The following is a 25432-nucleotide window of genomic DNA, read 5'->3' on the forward strand; positions in this document are numbered from 1 at the left end:
AACACATTTAACTAAGAAACATCTGTGTTGATTGAAGCTGTTGTTGCACACACACACGTCATGCATAGTTAGAATTGGGGAACATTTCTCACCCACGTCAGTGTCAGGTCTAATGGTTCAAGCTACCCTTCTCAGTTTGAGCTATGCAGACAGATTTATCAAATAGCTGGTAAATGTTCAAAAACTGATGCTGACAACAAGGCCAGCAAAGCAGGTATCTGAAATGCAGTACTGTAGCAAATAATGGGGCTGCGGTAATAGTTTAAACTTATGCCGCTGTCTGATAAGTAAAAATATGTCTATGGATTCAATTTCCTTCAAGAGGAATTTGCTGTGCTTTCTGGTGGAACTCTTGATGTTTGATCTATTGACTTTAAAAAAAAAAAAACAACAAAAAAAACCCACTTAAGGTAAAGTTAATAATCTGTAGGCAGTTTTGTTTAGGCTGGAGGGAGGAATTTCACAGTCTTCAGTCAGCAGTGCCTTTTAATATATATATATATTTGTAATATGTGCTTGATGAATGTATAGAATCTGCTGTGGACTCTTTAGGTTTTATATTTCTGAAAATAAGATTTCATACCAAAGTAAAATTCTGACGTGTCATTCAGGTACACTGAAGTAAAGGGCAGGCACCTCCTAAAAAGATGAGATTTACAAGGTCCCAACATCCACTAGCATAATATATTCTAGGTCACAAAAAGAGTTTAATTACAGTAATAGAGGAATCAATTCAGGGAGAAGAAGCCTACTGACATATTATTACAAGACATACTTAAAAATAACTGCATGGCTTTTGGACAAAAAACTACATAAATGTAAACTTCAAAAGACCTAAATGAATGTAAATTCTTCTTAGAACAATTCATTTCAGCTTAGTCACATTTTATATGGTTTGCTGAAGGGTGTAACGTGCTTTTCCAATTCACGCTATTACTGCCTTGCTCAGGAGATTCACAAACCAAAGTTATAGAGTTGTAAAAGAATGAAGAGGAGACAGGTCCACCATACTGATATAGAAAGTGATTGAAAAATGAAAAGAAATCAGCAAAACTAAAGAGCCAGAGAGCTGCATAGTGTATGTAGAGGGAAAGTATTTGTGTGTCTCTTTCTAGGATAGGTACCTAGCTTTGTTTTTTATTGTTATACAGTTGCAGATTAAAGATATTTCAAAGGGCTATATTGGTTTGTAGTGTAGTTTCCTTCCCTTACTCTGCTCTTGTCAAGAACAGCAGTGCAACTCTGCATTCCATATTATTCTGAGTGCTATTGTGTTTTGTAGGAGATGTTCCTTGAAAAAACAGCCAAACCACTGGTCCTCAGCTTTTCACCTTTATGAGCATATAAAGGTCTAAAAGATTTGATATTGAGGGGAGTGCACTTTTTCCTCTTACAAGTGGTTTTACTTTGGGTACATAAAGCCTGAGGTCAGCCAGGGCTGCCGTACTGAAGCAACAAAAAAAACATAGAAAAAGTTGAAGAAATCAGTGGCTAGCTGCAAGGGACATGTGTATGTATATGTCAGTGTAGTTGGAGTACTGGAGTAGGAAGGCTCTATTTATGACTGAGCAGAAAAACATTGGATTACTCTGTCTTGGAAAAACTGGCAGGGTAGCAAATTGCATGAAGTTTCGCAATTCAGAGATAAAGAAGAAACTTGAGGAGGTTTTAATTACTTTCTTCATGGGGGGGGGGGGGGGGGGGGAAGTCATTTAATGACACCCTCTTCCCACTATGTTGTTCTAGAAATTAGGGGATTTTTTTTTTAAGTGCGGTATTTCTGATTCATTCAGTCCAGTTGCACTCTGTGAAACAAAAGAGGACAATTATAATCAAGGATCCTTGTACTGCTTAGTCACAGAATTTTCTTTGTAAGTGTTAAACTGTGCTCCAAAATCTGACCCTCCTTACTTGGAAGAATAAGCAGAATTGCGTTAAATAAGTTAAGCATTAAAATTGTATATCAAATAAGGACCTTTGCACTTTTACCTGGCACCTGTTACCTACAAATGTAGAACTAAAGAGCACATATGGCATCTCTCTCTTCATGAAAATTCTTTCTGAGAAGAATTATTGCTCTGGTATGGAAATTGAGGCTTTTTCCTAACTGTAATGCAATTCTATATTTTGTAGGAGCCAGGCACCTAATATTTGGTTTTCTTGCCTGTTCCTTTCTTCTTTGAGCCTGTTTTAAGGCTGAGCATCCCATTCTGAAGCTTGAAGCAAGAGCAGTGTTTTTCTACAGTAATGTTTTATCCAAACACTAATTAAGACTTTCTAATGAGTTGTCTGAAATATATCTCCACACCCTATGCTGATTCTGTCTGCTACCATAAAAAGATGAGTCCATGACTTTGCTAGTATATCTTACAAGACATGCTTTTATTTCACTATGTTCAAAGATACTCTTAATTTTTAACTCCTTAAATATATAATTTTTAATGTGCTTAAATCTATGCAAGTTTCTAAAAATCTTAGTGTAGAAAAATTTAAGAGGCCATTTCCAGAGACCATTTGCTTCTTATCTATTTATTATCTTCTTTATTCCTTGACTACAAGATTTTTATCTTATTCCAAGGAACTAAAACTATTGATTTGGACTGTTCTAACTTCATGGTATCTGGAATTCTGAAGCAAATCTCATTCAGTAGAATTTTATTTTACTTGTGGAAGGAGTAAAAATGGTTTAATATGCTTTCAGATGGATTATTTGGAGGGGAACAGAGTTCTTTGTGCTCTTAAAAATTAGTACATTGTTTAAGAAAGGCTTACTGTGCTTTGTTCACTTAATAAAAACTGAGTAAAACAGTTAAGAATTAAGTATAGAATCATAGAATCACAAAGTTGGAAAGGACCTACAAGATCATCTAGTCCAGTCCTCCTCCCTTTACCATACCTACAGTAAAACCTTTAAACCATATTTCCTAGCTCCCTACCATCAGGAGAGGTGTGGCCAGTAAGGATAGGGAGGTGATTATCCCTCTCTGCTCTTGTGAGGCCCATCTGGAATACTGTGTTCAGGTATGGAGCCCTCAGTACTAGAAAGACATAGAGCTGTTTGAGGGGGTCCAGAGGAGGGCCTGAAGATGGTCAAGGGGCTGGAGCACCTGCCCTATGAGGACAGGCTGAGGGAGCTGGGCTTGTTCATCCTGGAGAGAAGAAGGCTGTGGGGTGACCTCATTGCAGCCTTTCAGTAGCTGAAGGGTATCTATAATCAGGAGGGGTGTAAACTCTTTGAAAGAGCCGATAACAGTAGGACAAGGGGAAATTGTTTTAAGTTGAAAGAGGGAAGCTTTAGGTTGGATGCTGGGGGGAAGTTCTTTACTAGGAGAGTGGTGAGGTCCTGGAACAGGCTGCCCAGGGATGTTGTGGATGCCCCATCCCTGGAGGTGTTCAAGGCCAGGTTGGATGGGGGCCCTGGGCAAACTGATCTAGTAAACATGGAAGTCTAGTAGCCCTGCCAGGCAGGGGGTTTGGAGCTTCATGATCCTTGAGGTCCCTTCCAACCTGGGTCTGTGATTCTACTTAGACACCTCTTGAACACTACCAGGGATGGCAGCTCCACCACCTCCCTGGGCAGGCCATTCCTGTGCCTGACCACAGTCAGAGAAAAAGTTCCTTCTTATGTCCAGTCTAAACCTCATCTGATACAACTTGTGGCCATTTCCTTGGGTCCTGTTTGCTGCCTGGCAGAAGAGGCCAAGACCCTCTCATCACAACCTCCTTTCAGGAAGTTGTAGAGTGCAATGAGGTCTCCCCTGAGCCTCTTCTTCTCCAGGCTAAACAGTCCCAGCTCCTTGAGCCACTCCTCATAAGACTTGTGCTGCAGACCCCTCTCAAGTTTTGTTGCTCTTCTCTGGACACATTCCAGGGCTTCAATGTCTTTCTTGCAGTGAGGAGCCCAAAACTCAACACAGTACTCAAGATGTGGCCTCACCAGAGCTGAATACATGGGGATGATTACCTCTCTGCTCCTGTGGACCACAGTATTTCTTATACAGGCCAGGATGTTGTTGGCCTTCTTGGCCACCTGGGTACTGTTGGCTCATATTCAGCCAAGCATCAACCAACACCCCCAGGTCCATTTCTTCTTCACACTCATCCAGCCACTCAGCCTCAAGTCTATAGGGCTGCATGGCATTACTGTGGCCAGGACTCAGCACTCAGCCTTGTTGAACCTCATCTCGTTCACCTCAGCCCAGCGACTAAGCCTATCCAGATCCATCTGGAAGGCCTCCCTACCCTCAGGCAGATCAACACCACCTCCCAGCTAGGTGTCATCTGCAGACTTACTTACTGAGGGCACACTCAGTTCCCTCATTCATGTCATCAATGAAGATGTTAAAAGAGATGGGCCCTAGAACTGACCACTGGGGGACACACTTGTTAAGTCTAGCTGGTGACCTGTTACTCCATTAACCGCTACCCTATGGGCATGACCCTCTAGCCAGTTCCTTACCCAGAGAAGGTGTGTAGGCCACAGGCAGCCAGTTTCCTCAGGAGAATACTGTGAGAGACTGTGTCAAAGGCTTTGCTGTAGTCTAGGTAGACTACATCAACTGCCTTACCATCATCTACCAGCCTGGTCACCCAATCACATAAGGAGATGAGGTTGGTCAAGCATGACCTACCTTTCATGAATCCATGCTGGCTGGGCCTGATCCCCTAGATGCCATGCACGTGCCATGTGATCTCACCCAAGATGATCTGTTCCATGACTTTCTCTGGTACTGAGGTCAGGCTGACAGGTAGTTCCCCAGATCCTCTTTACAACCCTTGTAGATGGGAATCTCATCGACAAGCCTCCAATCGTCTGGGACCTCTCCAGTTAACCAGGAGTGCTGGTAGATGGCTGAGAGAGACTCAGCAATTACCCCCACCAGCTGCCTCAGCACTCAAAGGTGGAGTCTGTCCAGTCCCGTGGACTTGTGGCAGTCCAGGCGGAGGAGGAGATCTTTAACTGTCTCCACCTGAATCACTGGAGATGTATTCTGTGTTCCATCCCAGACTTTCAGATCAGAGTGGTAAGTGCCCTGAGGATAACTGTTTTGCCCATTAAAGGCAGATGTAAAGAAAGCATTGAGGACCTTAGCCTTCTCCTTATCCTCAGTGGTCACGTTCCCTGCTGCATCAAGTAAGGGGTGGACATTTTTCTTGATTCTCCTCTTACCATTGATACATTTGTAGTGAAGATGAACAGATGGTATCAGTTGGCAGAGGTTAGATGATGTTAGTTCTAATAGTAGAGTAATCCAGAAATCCAATTCCAGCAGAAAACATTCAGCTACAAATCTGTCTGATTTTATAAATTAATTTTCCATGTAACTCCTTTAATTAGAAGGCAGTATTTTATGCTTCCATTTTTCATATTTTCTCATTTAAAGTACATTTTTATATTAACTTCCTTTATTTAGTCATTCTTTTGTATTATGTCCCTTCCGTTCTTGTTCTTTCTTGAGTTTTTCTTTACATGAAAACATGCATATGCTCAACTTGAAGGCTGTTCAAATTTTGCATTGGATTTGGCTTAATGTCATAGACGTAGAATTAGCTGTCTGCAAGCTACTAAATAATGTAAATGCTGACTGACATGCAAATATCTACAAAAAAAAAAAAAACTAAACTAAATTTTAAGTATAATCCGTCTTTGCACTTCGTCTGTAAATTGATATTTGTATAATAGGCAAGTACACGTTGGAGAAGACCTTGGAGAAGTACCTCCAACCTCTTTTTCAAAGCAGCACCAGCTGTGGGGTCAGGTCAAGTGTTCTGTAGTGAACCAGTCTGATCTTGAAAAATTTACCATGTAAATTCACTATGTGTGTTACTTATAAGTAATATGAATAGCATAAACACTGAAGTTAAAATTAGTAATAATATGTAAGGCAACAATACTTAGGCAAGACATTTTTGTGTTATTTGGGAAGGCATGCAGCCAGCCTTTCCAGATATCAAAGAGGATTCTTGTTTCCTTTCTCTCATTATTTTCATCTAATCCCTAATAAAAGACAGGAAACTGGTTTTCGTTTTCTATTATTTTTAATTGAAATTTTTACTATTGTGTTCAGTATAAAACAAAACTACACAGATCCTGGTAAGTAGATTAAAAACACTTATTTCCTGAATAAATTCCAGCCTGGCCTGGCATGATAGAACAGAATGAGCTATTTGATGGCAGTGTGGTAACACGTGCGACAACATGCTAATACTTTCAGGTTGCATTGAAGTGGCAGGTGCAAGCATTTAAGAATTTAGCAGCCCAGGTGCTGCTAGTGGTTTGCAGGAAGCAAACTAGTGTACTGAACCAAGCATGGTATTGTGAGTGAGAAATTCATGATATGTAGGCCAGCTGTCTAGCTCTTCTTCCTTTAATGATATCAATGAAATGCCTATTTGTTCTCCTATCTTCAAATACTTGAGTCATTATTTCATAGTAGTAGTACAGTGTTTTGCACAACACCATTATTGCTGATAGTTAACTGGTAATACAATTGGCAAAATCAACAGAGTAGTAAAAATTGGACTCAGTATTAATGCTGGCTGATTATATTGTCTTCTTTGTTTTATCTTTTTAAATAAGGGTGCTAGTAGACACGTACTAGGTTTCAGATAAAGTTTGCACTACAGTGACTTCAGGAAAGTTGTGAAGAGGCAGAACAGGTAATAAACATGGCTATAACAAAGTTAAAAGAATGAATAACAGTACAACATATTGAAATCAAACAAAATTGTGTTTACAGATAGACCTGAAGTTTTTGATAAGAATGCCAATAGATGAAAGTGAATACAAGTTTTTAATACTCTTTTACCAGTATTCATCATTGTTCTTTAATATTCAAAAGGTTCAAATATATACTTAACAACGTTGTACTTCAAATCTGAGGCCCAGACACGAAGAGGGTATTAGAGAGGGAGACAAAGCATTATAAGTAACTTGCTATGTGCATCAGTATTCTTATGCATTTAGCTTGTACAGTATATTCAGTGTAATGGTATTTTATATATTATATTATGGTGTTATGGTATTTGAATTCCATCATATAATTTTAGTCTATCTTTCACAAGTCCTTCACTTGGACTACCATATTTTTCTGAAACAAAAATAAGTGGGCATAAAGAAGGGATAATGTGTTCTACTTTGCTTCCTTTTACTTCTTCTCATTCCTCTGCTTCTCTTCGAATCCTCAAGTAGTTCTGATGAAAAAAATTATACTGTATGATGCGCAAATGCATCTTTTCCCTGGGCAGCCTCTCATTGCTGCTAGTTATTCTGTGGCAGTCTGAATCTTTCATCTTGGCATTATGATACAGCCTGAATAAGAAAATTAACATTAATGGCAGAGGCAAGTGTGAGGAGAGCTGGTTTAGCTTGCTGAATTTCTTTCCTGTCTGATATTCTTTAGGAGAAAAGGACCACTGAGACTCTTTGTGCTGGAAAAAAAACTGGTCAATGTCTTTCGACTTTATTTCCCCTTGTTCTTAGGAAAACATTTTTTCTTCAGTGTGGCATCTTTTTACATTCTTCCCTTGCCTTCCTTTTTTTCCTTCCTACCTCCCCCTTCTCCCTCATCTGGAAAAAATGATTCAGGGAGCAGATTTACTTGTGTGCAATTTTGTTTGGACAGATTAATAAGGATTTAAGTTCCTTTTCTCCTGTTAATGTCTATAATCTGTAAATATTCTGTTTTAAGAGCATGAAATTGGAGGCAGCGAGAAAAAAAAAAAATTAAAAATCAATAATCAAATGTAGAAACTCACAAATTTTAGGCCAAGGTAGTGTCTGAGCATATCCTTTTCTAGTGCAAATGCTGTTTGGGCAAACTTTTGGCATGATGCCATGTGCTGCCAACATTGGCAACAGAAGATAAATAAGAATTTGGAAAAGCATCTGTCTGAGGCAAACAGCAGTGAACTATTGGGTACTTGGTCTGATTTCCAGGGGCTGTGAACCATGAAACACAAGAATATAATGTGCATGCACGCAGACAAATAGATTCTGGCCTGAGGTTTGGCTTGCTGAAGAAACCATGAGAATAACAGACTGTAGTGATATGAGAATCCACTGGGAACAGTGACAACATGGTAATGGGTGGGAAGCTGCAATGACTTTGAGATCACTGTGTGAAGTGACTGAGTTTCACAGCTTGTTAGGTGCTATGAGAAAGGTGGCCAGACTTATCAGTAACTGGAGACACTGTTGGAAGCCTTCTGGGAAAGGAGGCAAACTTAAGCAAGCTGCTGGTCAAGATACTGTTAGGGTTGAACTCTGAATGCTACCACTGTAGTCTATTGTGTCTTACTTTAAACTTTGTTCCTATTTTCTGTGGAAGTGTTTTCTCTATGGTGTGTGGAACTACCAGTGAATTTAAAAGTGAGGCTGGACAGTGAGCAGGACAACAGATCGAGTTACAGTACTGGATGTTCTCAGAGGTTATAGTTCTGGTGGCAATAACTGTAGGGATAACTTTTGCAGGGGATGAGCTACTGGAAAGACAAGGAGACCAGGGCCTGGATTGGATGAAATCAAGCCAGCCATCATTTTGCTGAGTTTCCAACTTAAGGTGAAAAGCACACCAAGGGTAGGGACACTCAGGTGAACTCCAGCTCTAGTGTGAATGGGAAAGGCCCAGTTCACTCTTTGTCTGTCCTTGTTGGGCCATCACATAGCTTACATCTGAGAAGCAAACCATAAGGTATTATTTTTTATTTTTTTTTAGCTTATCAGACTTTATACACAAAATCAATCATCCTGTCCCCTCTAGAAGCTGGTGAGAACACTGCTAATGAGAAGACTTGATCTTCCCTTGTGTTTCCCAGCCAGTCACAAGTTAGTAAAGACCTTTTGTCAAGCTGTTTATGCTAACATACTTGTCTTGCAGGGAAATATCTCTGTGAGGCAAGTCGTGTAACCTACTTTGTGTAGATTTTGAGTTAAGTGCTTTGAACCCTTTCTCATTAACAGTTCCTTACTGTGTTGAATAAGCATTTACAGTTTATTTTCCGGCCCACCTGAGGTGACTTTTCTTCACACAGCTGATGAAAGAGTGGTTTACTGTGATTAGTTCATGTTTGAGCACCTATGTTGCATTATTTACAGAAATCTATTTTCAGTTTACTGGTCTAACTGTTTATTGTACAGTAATGTTAACTTTCATTTCTCCAGAATTGTCTGCAATTATTATAATCTTTCCAAGGTGTGTAATCAGCCTGGCATTTTCTGGGAAAGGCACAGCATAATGGCCTTGTGATGAGGAAAACCACAGTGTAAGCTGCTTGTGCATGTGGAGATGAATTTGACTAATAGGCACTCAGAGTTTGCATAATTCCCACATCCCATGTTAGACAGCCTCTTTATTAGCAGTTTGTTTTCTCCACTAGCAGACCTCGTAGAGTGAGAGACCTGCCTGTGGCTGTTACAGCAAACATGATTTCAGCTGTCCATCTCATTCCTTTGTGTAGTGCAGCTTGACAAATGTGGCTAATAATTAAGACAAATATGACTTAATAATTAAAACTGGTTAATTTGAGTGATTTCTTCAAATAAGCAGGACTGTGAAATTAAGTGTCAGAGCTGTGGGCACTGCTTTCCTCCTGGTAACTGTATTGCACAGGATACAAAGGGTGGAGTAGACAGATGAGGGTGAAAAAAGTGATGAAGGTACCTTACACTGTAGGTGTGTTTAGTGTCAGCACATGTCCAGTGCAGTCCTCTAGGAGGTACACTGCTATCCAAATTCTGCAGAAAATAGTATGAGGGGAAATTGAAGACCTAAAATTGTTGTTTACACAGCCTTTGCTAAACAGATGTTAAATCGTGATACTGCAAAATAACTGCAGTAATAACTGCAGATTTTCTGTTCTGGAAACAGTTGTTTAGAAATGTGTGTATGCTGCTTATATCTCCAAACTTCATGTACAAAAACATGTACATTAAAATGCAGATTACTGTTTTCTTTAATATTCCATCTGTTAACAGTCAATCAGCTGACATAGAGTTAATTGACTATAAATAAATAAAATGGAATCTTAGTAATACACTTCTTAGCCTGACATTTACTTCTGGAAGTAGTGTTTGTCTCATCTGCTGTTCAAAATAGGTATATGAAACTTAAATTTAAACTAATCCACAGTTGTTTTATAATTAAATGTAGAAGTGCTATATAAACAGGAAAAGTATATGAGGATGCATAATTAAAAAACAAAAAAAAAAAAACATAAAAAATAGAATGTGATTAATTGAAGTCTTGTAGAAAGTTATTGATTTGATGACATCAGTTCTCAAACTTCCTGACTCTCCTGTAGTCCCTGCAAGTAGAGCTAGGGATATTAAAGAAAGGCTCATCCTCTGATAGGTAAAAGATAAATTATTCCAAAGCTGGATTCTCTTAAAAAGGGTCAAAGAGAAAGAATTGTCAGATTAACAGAATTAACAAGTAGGCTTCCAGGCTGTGTGGCATTTTATTTTGCCTGTTTCCATTAGATATCATTAGATATTAGATAACTAATAGATGTATTAGATAATTAGAATTATCCTATTTATTTTACTCTGTTTACTATGGCTGGCTTATCTATATTAGAGATCACTGACAATTAAACGTTTGATGGAAAAAATAACAAATGCACAAGTAATAAGTCAGTTTTCTGATTTCGCTGAAGTTAATAATAATAATAAAAAAAACCCTCCTAAGATAGAATCAATTAGGTGAAAAAGAGTGGTTGAATTTTTATTTCTTCTGATCTTCTGGCATATATTTGCTGAATAAGTCCCACTGCATTCAAACTGACAGCTCCCCGTTAGTGCTGTGCATTATTGAAGGTGTGGTTATGTGGTCTCTCTATTTACCAAACTTGAGAGTAATATAAAATCTGACCTTTGGTAGCTCCTTCGGTCTGGTTCAGTAATCTCTTTCAGCATCTCTGACTACTTGTAATATTAAAGAAACCTGAAATTAATGAAAATTGGATGAAAATTGCTGTAGTCACACTCAGGGGCTAATGCAGCATAAAATGCTGTATGCACCTGGTGGGAAAGGAAACTGCCTATACTTGAGAGGAAATGTTTCCATGTTTTATTAACACATTAATCTTTAGAAGTTCAGAGGAGGAAGAGTATGTTTATGAAAACTTTCCTTTTTTCCTTCCCACCAATTAAACACACTTTTTTCAAAATATTCTTCCAGCAATCTCCTTTATTTTTACATGTTGGTTTTGTATGCATGTGGGAGAAGAGGAAAAAAAGAATGTATATGAAGAAAGGGAGAAAGGTGTGTGCAGCATGGAAGCAGACTGAAGAAGGCATGGAATTAAGTTAATGTTAACTTCTAAAACAGGCAAAACTTTGGGAAAACCTTGTTTTTATATACTTCTTTATACTTCTGCTGTAAAGCATGTTTAAGCTTAGCATATTTGTCTTCACATATGTAAATATGTGTGTGTTACATTATTGTATAGGTATGTAAACAGATGTGTAAGAAACCATATTTTAGTTTGAATTTTAAATCCATATGTAATATTTAAATCTGTATTTTGCTACCTTAATAGCAAAAAAAAAAAAAAAAAAAAAAAAAAAGCCCGATTCTTGTTCCTTAAAGTAATTAAATGATAACCAGGAAACTATTTCCTTTTTCCTTTTTTTTTTTTTTTTTTTGGTCTCGTTATTGTACAATAAAGTGTATGCATTTGAAGGGTCAGTGGACATAGGTTGTGCTTTTTTTTTTCCTAGAACATCTGAAATCTACTAACTGTTAGCGCAAGTCTCTTTCTATTGAGTTGAATCAAAAAGCTGACAGTTGATTCTATGACTTGCAAAATAATCACATGAATAAATGTACCAGGAAATATATTAACCTGTCGTTCTTATCACTGTCTTTTCTACAAAGAATAAAAACATCTTAAAGTTGCCTTTTTTGTTTCCTGTATGTGATATTTCCCTTTAGAATTTGGTCTGCCAGAAAAATAATGTAAGAATGCAGTTGATTGTACTGCTTCACGTTTTATCTTTTGAAGGATATTGCTGCATTATTTTAGTTATGTACAGAGCCAGAGGCTGCTTTTAAAATATTTAAGCTGCTTAAACAAAAATGTGATTTAAAAATAAAAGGTATTAATGAATCTGTGGAGGCTTGCGTTTGGTTCCTGGAGCTTATTTAAAAGAAAGTAAGCAATTTTTAGTGAGTGCATAGGTACAGACGCTTATCTATTTCATTCTGTTCATAGAATGCATTAGTACATTGGGTGGCTGCATTTCTTGAGAAATGCTTTTGCCTAATAATTGCATGGATACTTACAAATATACAAGGAAAATGTTCTTGTGCATATTACCTTGCTAAAAATAATAATAATAAAAATCCATCAGCTATTTCTCTTATGGATACTTAAATCTCATTTAATGAAATCATTTAAATACCTTTACTGCCCAGGTGGCAGTAAAGTTTATATGGCTTTTATTCTATACATAGGCTTGGCTGGATCAACATTTTCATGAATTTGTGTTCAACTTTTTTCATCCTGCCAGTGTAGGGAGCAAAGACCAGAAAACTAAAAGTAGTTCTGATGCCGCATCAGTGTGTTGTGTTTCTGTGTTAGTCAGGTGCCACACTGAGTATATGGCTTCTGGCAAACACTGTGTCATTCTATGTGTGAGCTGCTGACTCTTGCTACTTCTGACCCTCCATTCTGCTGGAGAGTTAGGAATAGCTACATGCCACATAGCAGACTTGAGGCAGTAGCAGGAGGAGGAGCACGTATTCTTCATCGGTGGTGTAGTATGATTTCAGTGTTTTGAAGGGCAGATCAGGTTTTTCCTCCTAGAATTAAAGTAAGCAGTATATGTGTCCTGTAATTTCCACACTGAAGTTTCACACATCTAATTATCTGTGATTAAAAATTTACCTGTGGAAGAAAACCATGTTGCTGTGTGTAATTCAAAAGCAGAGTAGAATTCAGTGTTGAAGAACTTCAGCACTACTCTCTTAATCTTACTTATCAAAAAGTTAAAATACAGTGCATGAGTAATTCTTAAGCATTTGCAGTCAAAGTTGTTGTTAGTCTTAAGTCTTTTTCTAATTACATTCTCATCAGGTTCTCTTTCCTGTGAAGTTTGCAGGAATTTGGCCGGTAAGATTATTTACAAAACTTCAACCTCTAGAAAAATTTGGAACTGCTCAACTGAATCTGTCCAATCCTTCTTCATCCTTTATTACCACACTAATTACAATTTATAAACTTGTCTTCAAAAGGAATTATTTTCTAATTAGAAGCTCTTAAAATAAAAAGTCTGCAAGAGCAATAGGACTAAAAAGATCATGAGTGATTGTCTTAAGACTGTGTGGGATGTTGGAATGCTAATCATGGTAGAAACGTCCCAAGGATGAGAGTTCTTAGGTTATGTCCCTAGTTCAAGAAAGTTGCAAGTAAAAGATGTTCGTTTCTTTAGTAAATAAATATAAATAATTACAGATATTTATGCTTTTATGTGTATATATGTATCTTATTTGTTTTGCCAAGCAATGTTTTATGACACATAGAATTTCTTAAAATTGGTCTTGGAAGGGGGGATTACACTGTATACACCTTTTGATAATAAATCGTTTGAAAAGTCATAAGTTTCAAGTCCTCATGTTATACTTCAAAATACTTTTCTTGTTCTGTGTTCCCTATATTTTATTTATTTCTACCATAAGCATAGAAGTTTTTACTTTTTTTTTAGCCATGGTGATATATTCACACTAGAAATGCAACCTGCACAATTTTAAAGGGGTTTATAAGTTAAATATTATGTTCAAAGAATTGCATTTTAATGATAGGTCACTAGAAGGAGACCTCCTGAATTTCCTTAATCGCTTTTCCAAGACCTGAAAGTAGTTCTTTTGCATAGGTAGTAGTAGGATTTATTCCTCATTTAGCTACTCCCTAGAGAAAAGATTATAGAAAATGTAAATCTAATATTACCATAACCACCATCTGAAGCTTAAAACCCCAATCTTCTTCTGCTTCCTTTGGCTTTCTTTCAGGGGCTGATGTGTTTGGGGATGTGAGGGATGAATAACAGAGTATGTAGTTAGGTTGTTATTTTCCAATAATAGAATTTTTTTTTTTTCTAAATGAGTTTGCAAAGTGTTTTCTGCAGGCAAAGGAATGTATTAGAATAGGGACAGCTGAATTTCTGCCATGTGTCTAGATACTATTGGGAATTAACTTATTTAGTTGGCTTGTATGTCTCAACTAACACAGTGCATCTTAAAATTTCTCAGCTGTATATTAAATACACATAATCTTAAAATGTACATTATAATTGCTTTGCAGAAAAAGTTGTGTATAATGATGTATTAGCTGGATATAGTGTCAGCCATTATAATGATGTAGTCCCAATTAGATGGTCATAAGAGTTTCATAAGAACTGGAGAATTAATCTCTTTGTTGCTTGCCTGTTTCCTTGAGTCAGTATTTTTCAGTTTGCTTGTAAATACACTTGCTGGTTTACGTTCTCTTGTTGTTTCATTCCAAATAACAGAAATGGAACACTAGTTTCAAAGCCACAATGTATTGGAAAACATGCAAGGAAAAGGAAAAAAAAAACAACACTAGGGTGCTAACAGTAGTTAAACATGAAGAAGTTGTTTAAAGCAGTGGTCCAACTTGGCACAAATTAGGACAAGCTTATGCCACTGGAATGTTGTTTGTACAAAATTTCCCATTTATATGGCACCTGGTGGATGTGTTTTGCTGTAGCTGCTACTACAGCAGGTGAAGAGCTGAAAGTGGTTTGCTGATTTTTGTAATAGTAGTTGATTTCTTTTTAAATGCAATGTCACTTTTCTACTGATTACTTAAACAAAGTGGCTTGCTTTCAGTTCTATCAGGACAAATGCTTTAAATCTTTAGAATTTGAATGGTGTTTATGATTAAGCCTATTATCACATGGAGGCTGCAGTTTGTCTTGTGTTACTCATGAACTGAGTTTTGGCTAATCTATCTCAGATCACTGGTTGTCTTGATAGCATCTTGCATTTACAAGTAAGTGTGTTTGGAAAATTTGACCAAACTAATCAATTTCTGGAATTTGTTCCATCGTAACAGTATTGTCCAGCATTTCTGGAACAAACACCAGAGTTTTTTACTTGAAGAATGGGAGATTTCATGCTGAGGAACAGTAAGATGTTACCTATTTCTGACATATCTTTAACATCATACTGTTCTACTCTGTTCTGCTGCTATAACTGATCCTGATACCTCATAAATGTAAAATAAGCCTCAAGCCATCTAAGCTTTGCACTAAACGCTTTCATAGTGTGAAATAAATGTAAACAAGATTACAATTTGACCTAGTATAGTTTTTGTGAAAAATATTACAAGGAAGATTTTATTTTAATGTAGGTGCTATAGATAATTAATTCTAAGCTAATACTGCTACTCATAAAGTATGTTTTTTCCTTTCAGTAGGTCATTCTACAGAATTTTACCCAAGAATTTAAAAGCAGAACCAACTTTTTCAGTAGATTAATTAGCCTATGTTTGGGTTAATTAAAGGAAGGGCTGACTCACTTAGCAAAACTGAATTTGAGGAAGAGCTCACCTAAGAGGACTCTCTAGTTCAAAATACAGAAGTACCTTCGGTTATTGTTGTCTTTGTGAAGTGACTCTTAGGGCCGGTTCCCTCTTTAAATTTCTCATTAGCCTCCTTTGATATATCGGTTGGGGTAGATCTAGAAGCACTCACTGAGTGTGAGCACAGTAGAAGCAATCAAAAGAAGGTAGAAGACTTTTTTTCCTGTATAGTGAAGGGTGGCAATTTTGTCCATGATTACTTTAGAAAACAAATGCTTGCATAGACTGAAAAACAGAGAGGAATATTAGTGATTTACTTGTTCATTCTGCAAGTCTTATCATTCCTCAAGCTATAAAGAAGTTTTGTGAAAATCAGGAGAGAAAGGTGTGGTGTTCTGTTTTGTTTTTCCTTTCCCTTCTTCCAGGAATTTGTGGTCACATCTCAATTATAGTCAATTATTAATTTCAAATAAGGTTCAAATTTTCTTTCTTCATATCCATTTTTTTTAAGAAACAAGAGCAAAAAATTGTTTGAATCCTTTACTGTTGTATTTTAAATAACATGGAGGAATTACTAAGGCATGGTAGTGAATGTCTCAACAGCAGTAAAGGTTCTGTTAGGCTGGTAGAAAATAGATCCCTTATGTCAAATCTGTAATGACACGTATTACATTATTAGATCAAAATGTGCTACAGTAAAAGTTAGATGAATAACAAACTGTAGATTTTGGTAATCAATAGTAGCAATAACTATTCAGACTTCTGCATAGGCAGGAGGAAGAAAATGAAAATATATGTCAAAGTTAATTCCCCTTCCTTGATCCCACACATTCTGGTGAAATTTGCAAGTTAGATTTCCCAGTCATCAAAAGAAGAGACTGTAGCTTACTGGAGACTGAATTAGGGTAATATTGATTGTTAAGAGCAGACATGCGTTCTTTGATCTCTTTTTTTAGCAAGAGTTTGAAATCTTTGCAGTCTAAAAATCCCACACTACCAGTAGCACAAGCAGCAGCACAGCGTGGGTTGGTCATGTTCTAGTGGGTGGATGTGACTTTTTGTGTGTGTGTGTGTGTGTTAGTCCACGCTAGAGTATTAAAATACTTCCTCTACTGATAATATGCATCCTCTTCCATGCCTATCCAAGTCTGGTCACATTGTATCAATTTGAGAATAGTCACGGTGTCAACAAAAATGTATTTCAGGTATGCTATGGAATCTGCTTCAAATTATGTTTTTCCCTAGAATAATGCCAGGGGGTCCTAAGAGATTATTTTAACCCTGTAATTGATGCAGTAAACAGCGTCATGAATGACTATATCTCTTGACAGTGCAAAAGGTAGTGTAATAATAATAGAGATGTGATAGTACACTGAAAGGAAGTGAATCAGTGCACTGCTGACTACACTAACAGACTTGTAAGTACTACTGCATGGTTTTCTTTAGAACATGGCATAGTTGCAGGTTTGCCCTTGGGCAAGTTGGGCAAATGGATTCAAAGAAAGATTAGTACATATAATACAGCAGGCAGGTTACTTGTTTCTATGGATTTTTCATGTAGTCTTGAGAGGGGAAACCATGTTTATGTTAAATGCAGTTAGATTTGTCTATTACCTTTTCAAACACTTCCAATTTAAACATTAGAATTACTGTATGGATCAGACCACAGATCAGTCTAGTCTAATATACAACAGTGGTCAATGAGAAATTGTTAAAGATTGGAACTGCATAAGATGGTTGATGTCAGCAGGAACTTGGCGATCTATCTGGTCCAACCCCAGCTCAAGTCAGGGATGCCCAGAGCAGGTTGCTCAGGACCACATCCAGGCAGCTTTTGAAGATCTCCAAGGACTCCTCTTTGTAGACACACAAAATCTCTGGACAGCCTGTGACAGTGCTTTGTCTTCAGCACAGTACAGAAGTGCTTCCTGATGTTCAGTGAGAGTGTCCTGTATTCCAGTTTGTGTTCATTGTCTTTTGTCCTAGCACTGGGCACCACTGAAAAGAGTCTGGCTCCATCCTATTGACACCCTCCTTTAAGATATTTGTACGCACTTCCCCACTCCCCTGTTTTTCAGACTGAGCAGTTCCAAGTCCCTCAGTCTTTCTTCATAGGAAAGATGCACCAGTCCATTCATTATTGTCTGTGATGGTAATGAAAAGTCCTCTGAATTATCTCCTACAAGTGTCTTCAGTGCACCTTCAGAGTTGGTGTTTATCTTCAATATTGGTATACGTAACAAAGTTGCTCAAAGTCCTTAGGTGTAGTGAAGAGAAACCCTGTGTATATTTTCTGTTGTTCCAAGTGGCCAGATTCGAGTGTGATTTGGAAATATCAACAATTGCATGTGTATTAATATTAAAAACAAACAAACAAACAAAAAAAAACCCCACACCTGGTCTTTATTAATTTATTAACAGTTAAAATAGGCTGAGTTGTTCTAATCTGACAGAATTTTTATAGATTGATCCATTGTTCTTAGAAAAGTAGCTGCAAATATTGAATTTCTTAATCTTTAAGAAGCAAAGTTTGAATGGAAATGAAGAACCATTTACACTTCTTCAGATATTTTTCAGCATTATTGAAAAGCATGGCAATTCTTTAGAAGAAAAAGTGACAAAATTTACTGATGAAAGACAGTATAAAGATGTACATGGAAAGCAATCTAATGTACACCTCTATTGCATTCTAACACATGCATGTTTATTACAAAAGCCCAGAAATTAGAAAAGCTTTAGGTTAATACATAATTAAAACAAAAACTATCCTTTCCCTAACCTGTTCTTTTCATTGCAATTGGAAGTAGTTCTCATGCCACTCTCTTGGTTGTTTGTACAGGCAGAAACTCTCATTTCTCATGCTGGTTGCCAAGCAACTATTTTTGTATTTCATGTCTTGCACTGCAGGCATTAATTTTCCTCATGTTCCTTTGTTTGTTTAGTGTATTGTAAAGCAATGAGAACACTTCAAGGAAAACAACAAAACCAATAATAGCCCAGCATATCTGAGATGAATCCATTGTATTCATTGGTCATCACAGGAGAAAACTCAGACTCGTCACAAAGGACAAGAAAGGTATCACCCAGCATGTGCAAAAACACTGGGACTCTTTCAGAGCGAATCTTTGAGGAATATATCAAACATCTGCAGTCCAAAATGTGAACACAGGGACTGTTGGCAGATTAAGGTTAAAGGCAGATTTACCTGGTCCCTTTCTCCTCCAGCTGCATACTGCTTGATATGGTTACGTACCTCGTAAACTTCTTTATGCTCTCCAGTAATGGTAGCCCCTGGTTGCCCCTAAAGGTGGCCTACAGATTGTCAAACTTCAATTTAAATAAATAATTATTCCAAGTGAATCGGTAATTAAGAAGTCATTCTACTAGCAGACAATGACTGTTTAAACTTGGTCATATTTCTTTCTGATGCTGACCTTCCTCCTCTGCAGAAGAAGGAAAATGTTAAAAATAAATAAATAAATAAATAAATAAATGTGCACAAGTCACTCAATAGAAAGATTGTTTGTTCAAGCTATTATTTATTAATACAACTTTTGAAATTTGGTTATCGTAACATCTGTAATCAATCTGATCAAATCCCTCAATCAATTAGGTGTCCCTACTGCTGTGGGACAGCAATGCAAATGGATTGGTTGTAGTGATTGGTAAAATTATTCTAATCATATTCAACAGCTGATGTTATCCTTTGCATACAAGCAGTGTTGACTAGGTAATATATTTGCTGGACTGTTCTCACATCTGCAATTTTTAGAAAGATGAACTGATAAATTGAGAAATATGTGGAGATAGGTTGCACTTGAAAACAGTGAAATTATTTTTAATATACTCTAGTGAATTGGGAAGCAAAATATTGATAAAAATGCTTACAACTTTTCATTTTCAGAGACCTTTATGACAATACATTTATCCTCACAATGCCATTGGGAGATGCAAATGACTATTAGTATTTCTGCTTTATGAAGACACTGAAGCCAGGCTTGTTTAGTACAACAGAACTGTTAAATGTCAGAGGCAGGATTAATATTCTAGCCATCTGAGTTTATCTTTCATGGGGTTCACCTGTACTAATGAAATATTGAGTATTACTTAGCCATTGCACAGTAATTTACTACTACTGAGGAAAAATAACTTTTGAAGTAATTTTTTATTTTTTTTTTCCCTGATTCTTAGTGTTTATAACAAACTTGAATGTTTTAAGGTATGGCTTCTTTAGGTAAGATTGTTGTTCGTCTTATCTAACATGATTCTTGCTGATAACAGCTACTAATAAATGATAGCATACTAGTCAAGTTCAATTTACATCACTTACATAACAGCAGATAGTTATAGATTCTGTCTGAAGAATATATTTCTATATCAGTTACTTCTAATGAGAAGCCTCTTCACCTCTACTGATGGTGTATGAGTTATAGAGGAACAGTTTGTGTAAAAATGAAGTGTAAGTTTAATAAGTGCTGGTGGTGTAATCATTCTGGCACAATCACTTAAGCTTACTGTACTAGAATTTCTGCTCCCAGCAGCCTAATTTATGGCTGCCCTCTGGCAGTGTATCTGTCCTGGGGCGTCAAAAAATGAGAGGATTGTGGCCAGCCCTCTGCTCTGTTCTGTGCACATCTTTTCAGGGGTTGTGGTGGAGAACTTCGGTGTGTTTTCAACAAAAGCCGTGATGTCATGTTGGCCTTCCATGGCCTTTCCTTTTTGTATCTTTTAAAATCAGAATAGTGATTGAGCAAGGAGGGACCTGTGTAGAACAGGAATTGTGTTAGCAATCTGTGTGTAAGGCAAAAAACTGCAAGCCCAGGCAAGGAAGCTAAATATCTGAATTCTATATATTTAAAATGATACAGTCTTTGGAATTCTTCAAAGAAGAGTGCTTATTAAAACTCTGAAATACACCTAACAGTATCTGTCCTGATGCTGCATCTGTGAAGTTAGCTCTTGATAAAGAGGCAACTGCCAAGGTGGGTGATTGGCACAGGGGACACATTCAATTGGCTTTTGTTTTGCTCTTCAGAAGTAACATGCAAATATATATATGTAGAATCTAATTGAAAGAATGCTTTGGATTCCTACTCATTTCCATTTAGCTGTAATACAGAGGATTGATCTACCCAGATCCATGCTGTTTATTTCATGCTTTGATTTCTGAGAGCTACAGACTATATCAGCAAATACCAATTAACTAACAGCTTGCTAGGAAGAGATTCTGGGCCTTCTGTTTACTTTGGGACAAGAACGAATAACATTCAGAGGAACAGTCAGGTGTTTCTTTAGTAGTCTTTTGGTTTCAGTGCTTCTGTTTGACCTAAGTTGTACTTGATTTTTCAGAATCTGCCACTTTTTGCAGATTGCTAATTGCATTCTGTGGCCTGTGGGATGAGTCAAAGCTAACTTGGAGAAGGATGGCTATCGGGATGTAGCTGGTGCTGTGCTGTTAATTTGGCATCCTTTAGTATAAGCACAACCTGATTCCACTAAATTGTTTGCAGGGTACTTGGGAGGATGGTGCAAAATAGGAAAAAGTGTTAGAATAGCTGATTTCAGAGTAAACCCTTTACTCTTATAAAGATTAAATGACATTCTTTTAGTGGATTTCTTCTCAAATCCAGCCTGGAGAATAAAGTGGTTTGGGAAACATTAGAAGCTAAAAACTACTACTGTACTGATTTGTACAAATGTTACAGAAAAGTAAAATCCTGGTAAAAATGAGCAATTAAGTATTAGATTGTTTACACTATTCTAGACAATATTTGAATAGGAGCACAAAAGGGATTAATGAGAAGATTAGACCAATTATCTAGAATTAATTGATTGTTTATATGTTAATATATCCTTGGTTTAACAGAGAAACTAAGACCTGGCAAATGAAATTGAGCTACAAATGACTTATCACAGTATCACACTTATCCTGCCTTTATAGTCATTTTGATCACCAGTAAGTTACCATACAGTTGATAATAAATGCTATTTATTTGGTGATTGGAGTTTCAATTCTGTGTGCCGTGAACTAAGTTGAACAATTCTGTGTGAGCATGAAGAACCATGCCTTGACTATATCTCATTCCTGGTGAGTACTGTGCCCAAAAGAATCTTAAGTTTATTTTCTGATGCATTATTTTTATTTTTTGTTTTTCATACTCTGAGGTACGCAGAGCAGAAAACAGTTAAGCCCTGCAAAGGCAGCCAGAGGGCTACTTGTTTCCATGCATTCCCTCCCTTGACAATTGCCACCTTCCAGACTTGTGGTCTAGTTCTTGGAAATTTGCCTTCTTGGGATACCTGGCTAACAAAAATTTTACCTGTATTTATGTGGTCTTTGTATTTATAAATATTTTATCATGACCTCTTTTAACCAGATCTGCAGTTGACAGCTATGAAGAAGTTCTATCTAGACAGTGAGCAATGTCATGCCCTTTAATTGCTGGGATGGCTGACCTCTAGAGCACACTTTTTTTTTTTTTTTTTTTTTTGGTTACATTACCAGAGGTTATGGAGTTCATTAAACCTGTGTACCCAAGAAAATTCAATGAACGTTGATAAAATTGGATCAACCGTCTTGTGTGGACAATTTCAGTTTGAGGAAGACAGACTTATAACAACTTAAATGAATATAAGCCATCATTATGCACAGTGGATAATGATTTATGTATTTATTTTTTTACACTGGCACCGTTTCTTTGCCTGTGTAGGTAAGACCTTACTGTGTTACTTTTTTATTGTTGTTGTACCTGCACAACATATAGAAACATTCCAGACCATTCCTGCATGATCCGTCATTATAGGAAAATTCAATAACTTTGTATTTTTATGGCACATTCGTATTCCATTGTGGAATGTACTTGTCCTAACTGCAAAGAGTTACATGGATGTGAGAGAAACATGCATGCTTAGGAATTTCTTTGAGGTAAATATCCAAGATAGGTTAGATGAGTTACCTGTTGGTGCTGTCCACTGACTGAGCCCACTGAGCTGTGAACTGCTCTTTCAGATTGGATATTTATCTGTTACTGTGCTCTAACTTCCTACATAGCTCATATAGTAAAAACTTCTAGGAATCAATCCAGACTTGACATAAATCTTACTTTTAGAAGGCAGGATTTAATTTTAATTTTGAAAATTTAATTTTGAATGATCTTTTTTTTTTTTTTTTTTTTTTTTTTTAGAAATATTCTTTAAAAGTACATGTTTTTAAAAATAAAACCTACTTCAAACTTCCTGCAAAGCCAAGTACTACTGTAAAGAAAAGGTTTTTGGATTTTCATTAACTAAAATTACATAAACTGTGTAATGTTACTGTTTACATTTTATGTCTATTTGGTTTTGAACCAGGACATGCATTTTATGTATAGAAAGTGTATCCTCAGGTTTGTGTACAAACCAAGTAGACTCACAAAGTTACAAGGTTACAGTAAAGGAAGAAGCTATGTATCTTGTTTATTTTAATTTGAAAATATTAGAATTTTGACATCAAATTCTGATCTAGAATGCAATCTGGCTTTTCTCTTTATCCTTCCATTATATTAAAAGTAATATTTAAAAAGATTGTGATATCCAGATGAAGTTTACTGAAAGGTCATTTTAATGACTAAAAGAACTGTTTAAAAATCATAGGAAAAGGCTACTTGTCTTTTAAAGCTGTATTTTTCAAGTCTATGGTAGCTAACTTGCAAATTAGTGAACTAGCATTATTTTCTTAGTAGATTTATACAGCAAGCATTTTGCTCTTTAAATATGTTTAATGCACTGTTAAGTTATGAGTAAAAGAAACATGACTGATACATATATATAATTAGTAGAGGCTGCATTGTCACAGGAATTAGCTTTCTCTTGCATGGTGCAGGTTTCTGTTGAAAAAAGCTAGAGATGAGCTTTTAAGGTTTTATTTCCAAACACCTTAACATTATTTAAATGGACAGATGTGTTGGCCAAACTGAAAATTTACTGCAATAGCGTAATGTGTTTCCAAAACCCTTTTTGAAATCATTGGTTTGCTTTGAAATGCCTCTATTTTTTTAATATATTTTGAATGAGATGGAATACTGGTTTGCAGTTACCATTGAGGGTATTTTGAAGGCAACAAATGATCAAGGCTGCATGGTGGATTCCAGGTATGATGCCAAACATTCACAGTTACTGCTTGCAAGCAGTTTTTTTGATTGTTGGTTGTCACAGCTATTTGCTAGATGTTGACAATGCGCATACTATTTTTCTTGACCTTCATACACTTTGTAGTTCAGTGTTAAAGGCTTTCTTGTCTCTGTCCTTGGAACTCCCATCTGTCATTAGAGCAGATGTACTAGAGACTGAGGAGAAGTGGTAAAGCTAAACTCAATTATTTATCGAGCTGAGTAGCACAGGTGCTTGTGGAGATAGTTTCATCTTTGGATAATAGATTTTCATTACAGTTAAAATATAAAAACACTATTTTTGACATTATTTCATTTCAGAGGGAAGGAAAAGACTGGGGAGCTTAGATGAAATCACAAAGTCTAACTTTTAAGAACGATGTTCACATATTCCTTTTTAACCTTCTGCTGCATAATAATTCAAAATTAAATGTCAAAATTAAAAGAAAATACTTATTCACTGTTCCACTGTTTGTTTGTTTTTTGTTTTTTGTTATTTTAGTTTATTTTTCAAAAACTGATCCTGTCTAAGTATCTTTTCTGGTTTAGCAAATTTTTTATAGATGTGGATTATCTGTATCTTATGGAGGGACATGCTTGTTATTTTCACAGAAGAATCAAAGTCAGAATTAGAAGACAACTCTGAATTAAAGAAAAAAGAAATTTTCATTAGTAGATTGACATTTAAATAACTGAGCTGCCCTTTTCGAGTCTTATTTAGCTCACAGTCAGAACTGAGGTCAACAGGACAGTTTAGCTCTTGCAAATGTTGGTGTTATTATGACCCTTATAAAATATACAACATTGTTAATATGTAGAAGGAACAATTTTCTTTTTTCTTTCTTTTTTTAATTAAAATGTAATAAAAAAGAGCCAACTCCCCTCCCCCCCAAAAAATAAACAAACAAAAAAAAAAAAACAAAACAAAACAGTGAGATGTGACACTGTTTGTGAAGCTGACACGTCAGTCTGGGTGTATGGCATTGGCAGCCACTCTCTTTCAGTGAGCTCTCCAGGGGTTTGTCAGAGATTTCTGATGTTTTAATCTTTCTGTGCTTCGTCCATGACTGTAACTGTTCACAAATGTGAGCAATGCCAAAAAGTGGTGGCATGAGGAAGGTGCAACTGTGAAGCGAATGGTATTTCTCTCTGATAAGAGTGGTCTGATAGAAGTCTGTTAAGGAGACGTGATTGGACTTTTGCAGCTCTACATGTTCCATCTGAAAACTGGCAGGTCATGCATTTATGTCAACAGAAAATGAACCAAAGAAGCCAAGAAGTTGCTGAATTTTTGGCAGTCTTGAAACCTGATCTCAAATTTCTATATCAAAACAGAAAGCACAGCTGTTTATTTCTTGCTGTTTACAGGTCTGTATTTAGCAGACCTGAATCCAAATGCATAAAGTGATTTGCCACCACTTGAGTAAGCACTATGCTGCTCTCTTCCCCTGTCCTTGTTTCAGCTCTGATGGAGTTCATAGTGCACCAATGTTTGGTTGGTGCTGAGGGGTCTGGCTAGGTCACTGGGCAGGGCAGAGCCACTGCCAGGATGGCATAGGGCAGCAAGCAGCTGCAGCACCAGATGGACTGGGCTGCATGCAGTCCTCAGGCCACAGGTTGGACATGTCTGGACTTTTTCCACCTTGCTGATTTGGTTTGTGTTTATTCCCAACCTTTCTCTCACTCTCCAGTTAGAACTATTTGTTAGGTAATATGATAGGCATTACAAAAAAAAATGG

General features: G+C 36.8%; 1 protein-coding gene across 43 annotated transcripts in view; it reads left to right on the top strand.

Annotated features, from left to right (window-relative positions):
- The window catches only part of DMD (dystrophin), a 1121556-nt gene that overhangs the window by 686825 nt on the left and 409299 nt on the right, over positions 1 to 25432 (top strand). The window contains exon 45 of one of the 43 annotated variants that reach the window (XM_085549663.1): positions 18489 to 18617. The exons of the other annotated variants lie outside the window; for them this stretch is intronic. Within the exon in view, the coding sequence (XP_085405789.1) occupies positions 18489 to 18506 (18 nt within the window). The 3' untranslated portion in view covers positions 18507 to 18617. Of the gene's footprint in view, positions 1 to 18488; positions 18618 to 25432 lie in introns of those variants that run through there. 43 annotated transcript variants of the gene reach the window in all.

The sequence above is a fragment of the Coturnix japonica genome, chromosome 1 (assembly GCF_054131305.1).
Source record: "Coturnix japonica strain WE chromosome 1, WE-NBRP24, whole genome shotgun sequence".
Taxonomy (NCBI): Eukaryota; Metazoa; Chordata; class Aves; order Galliformes; family Phasianidae; genus Coturnix; species Coturnix japonica.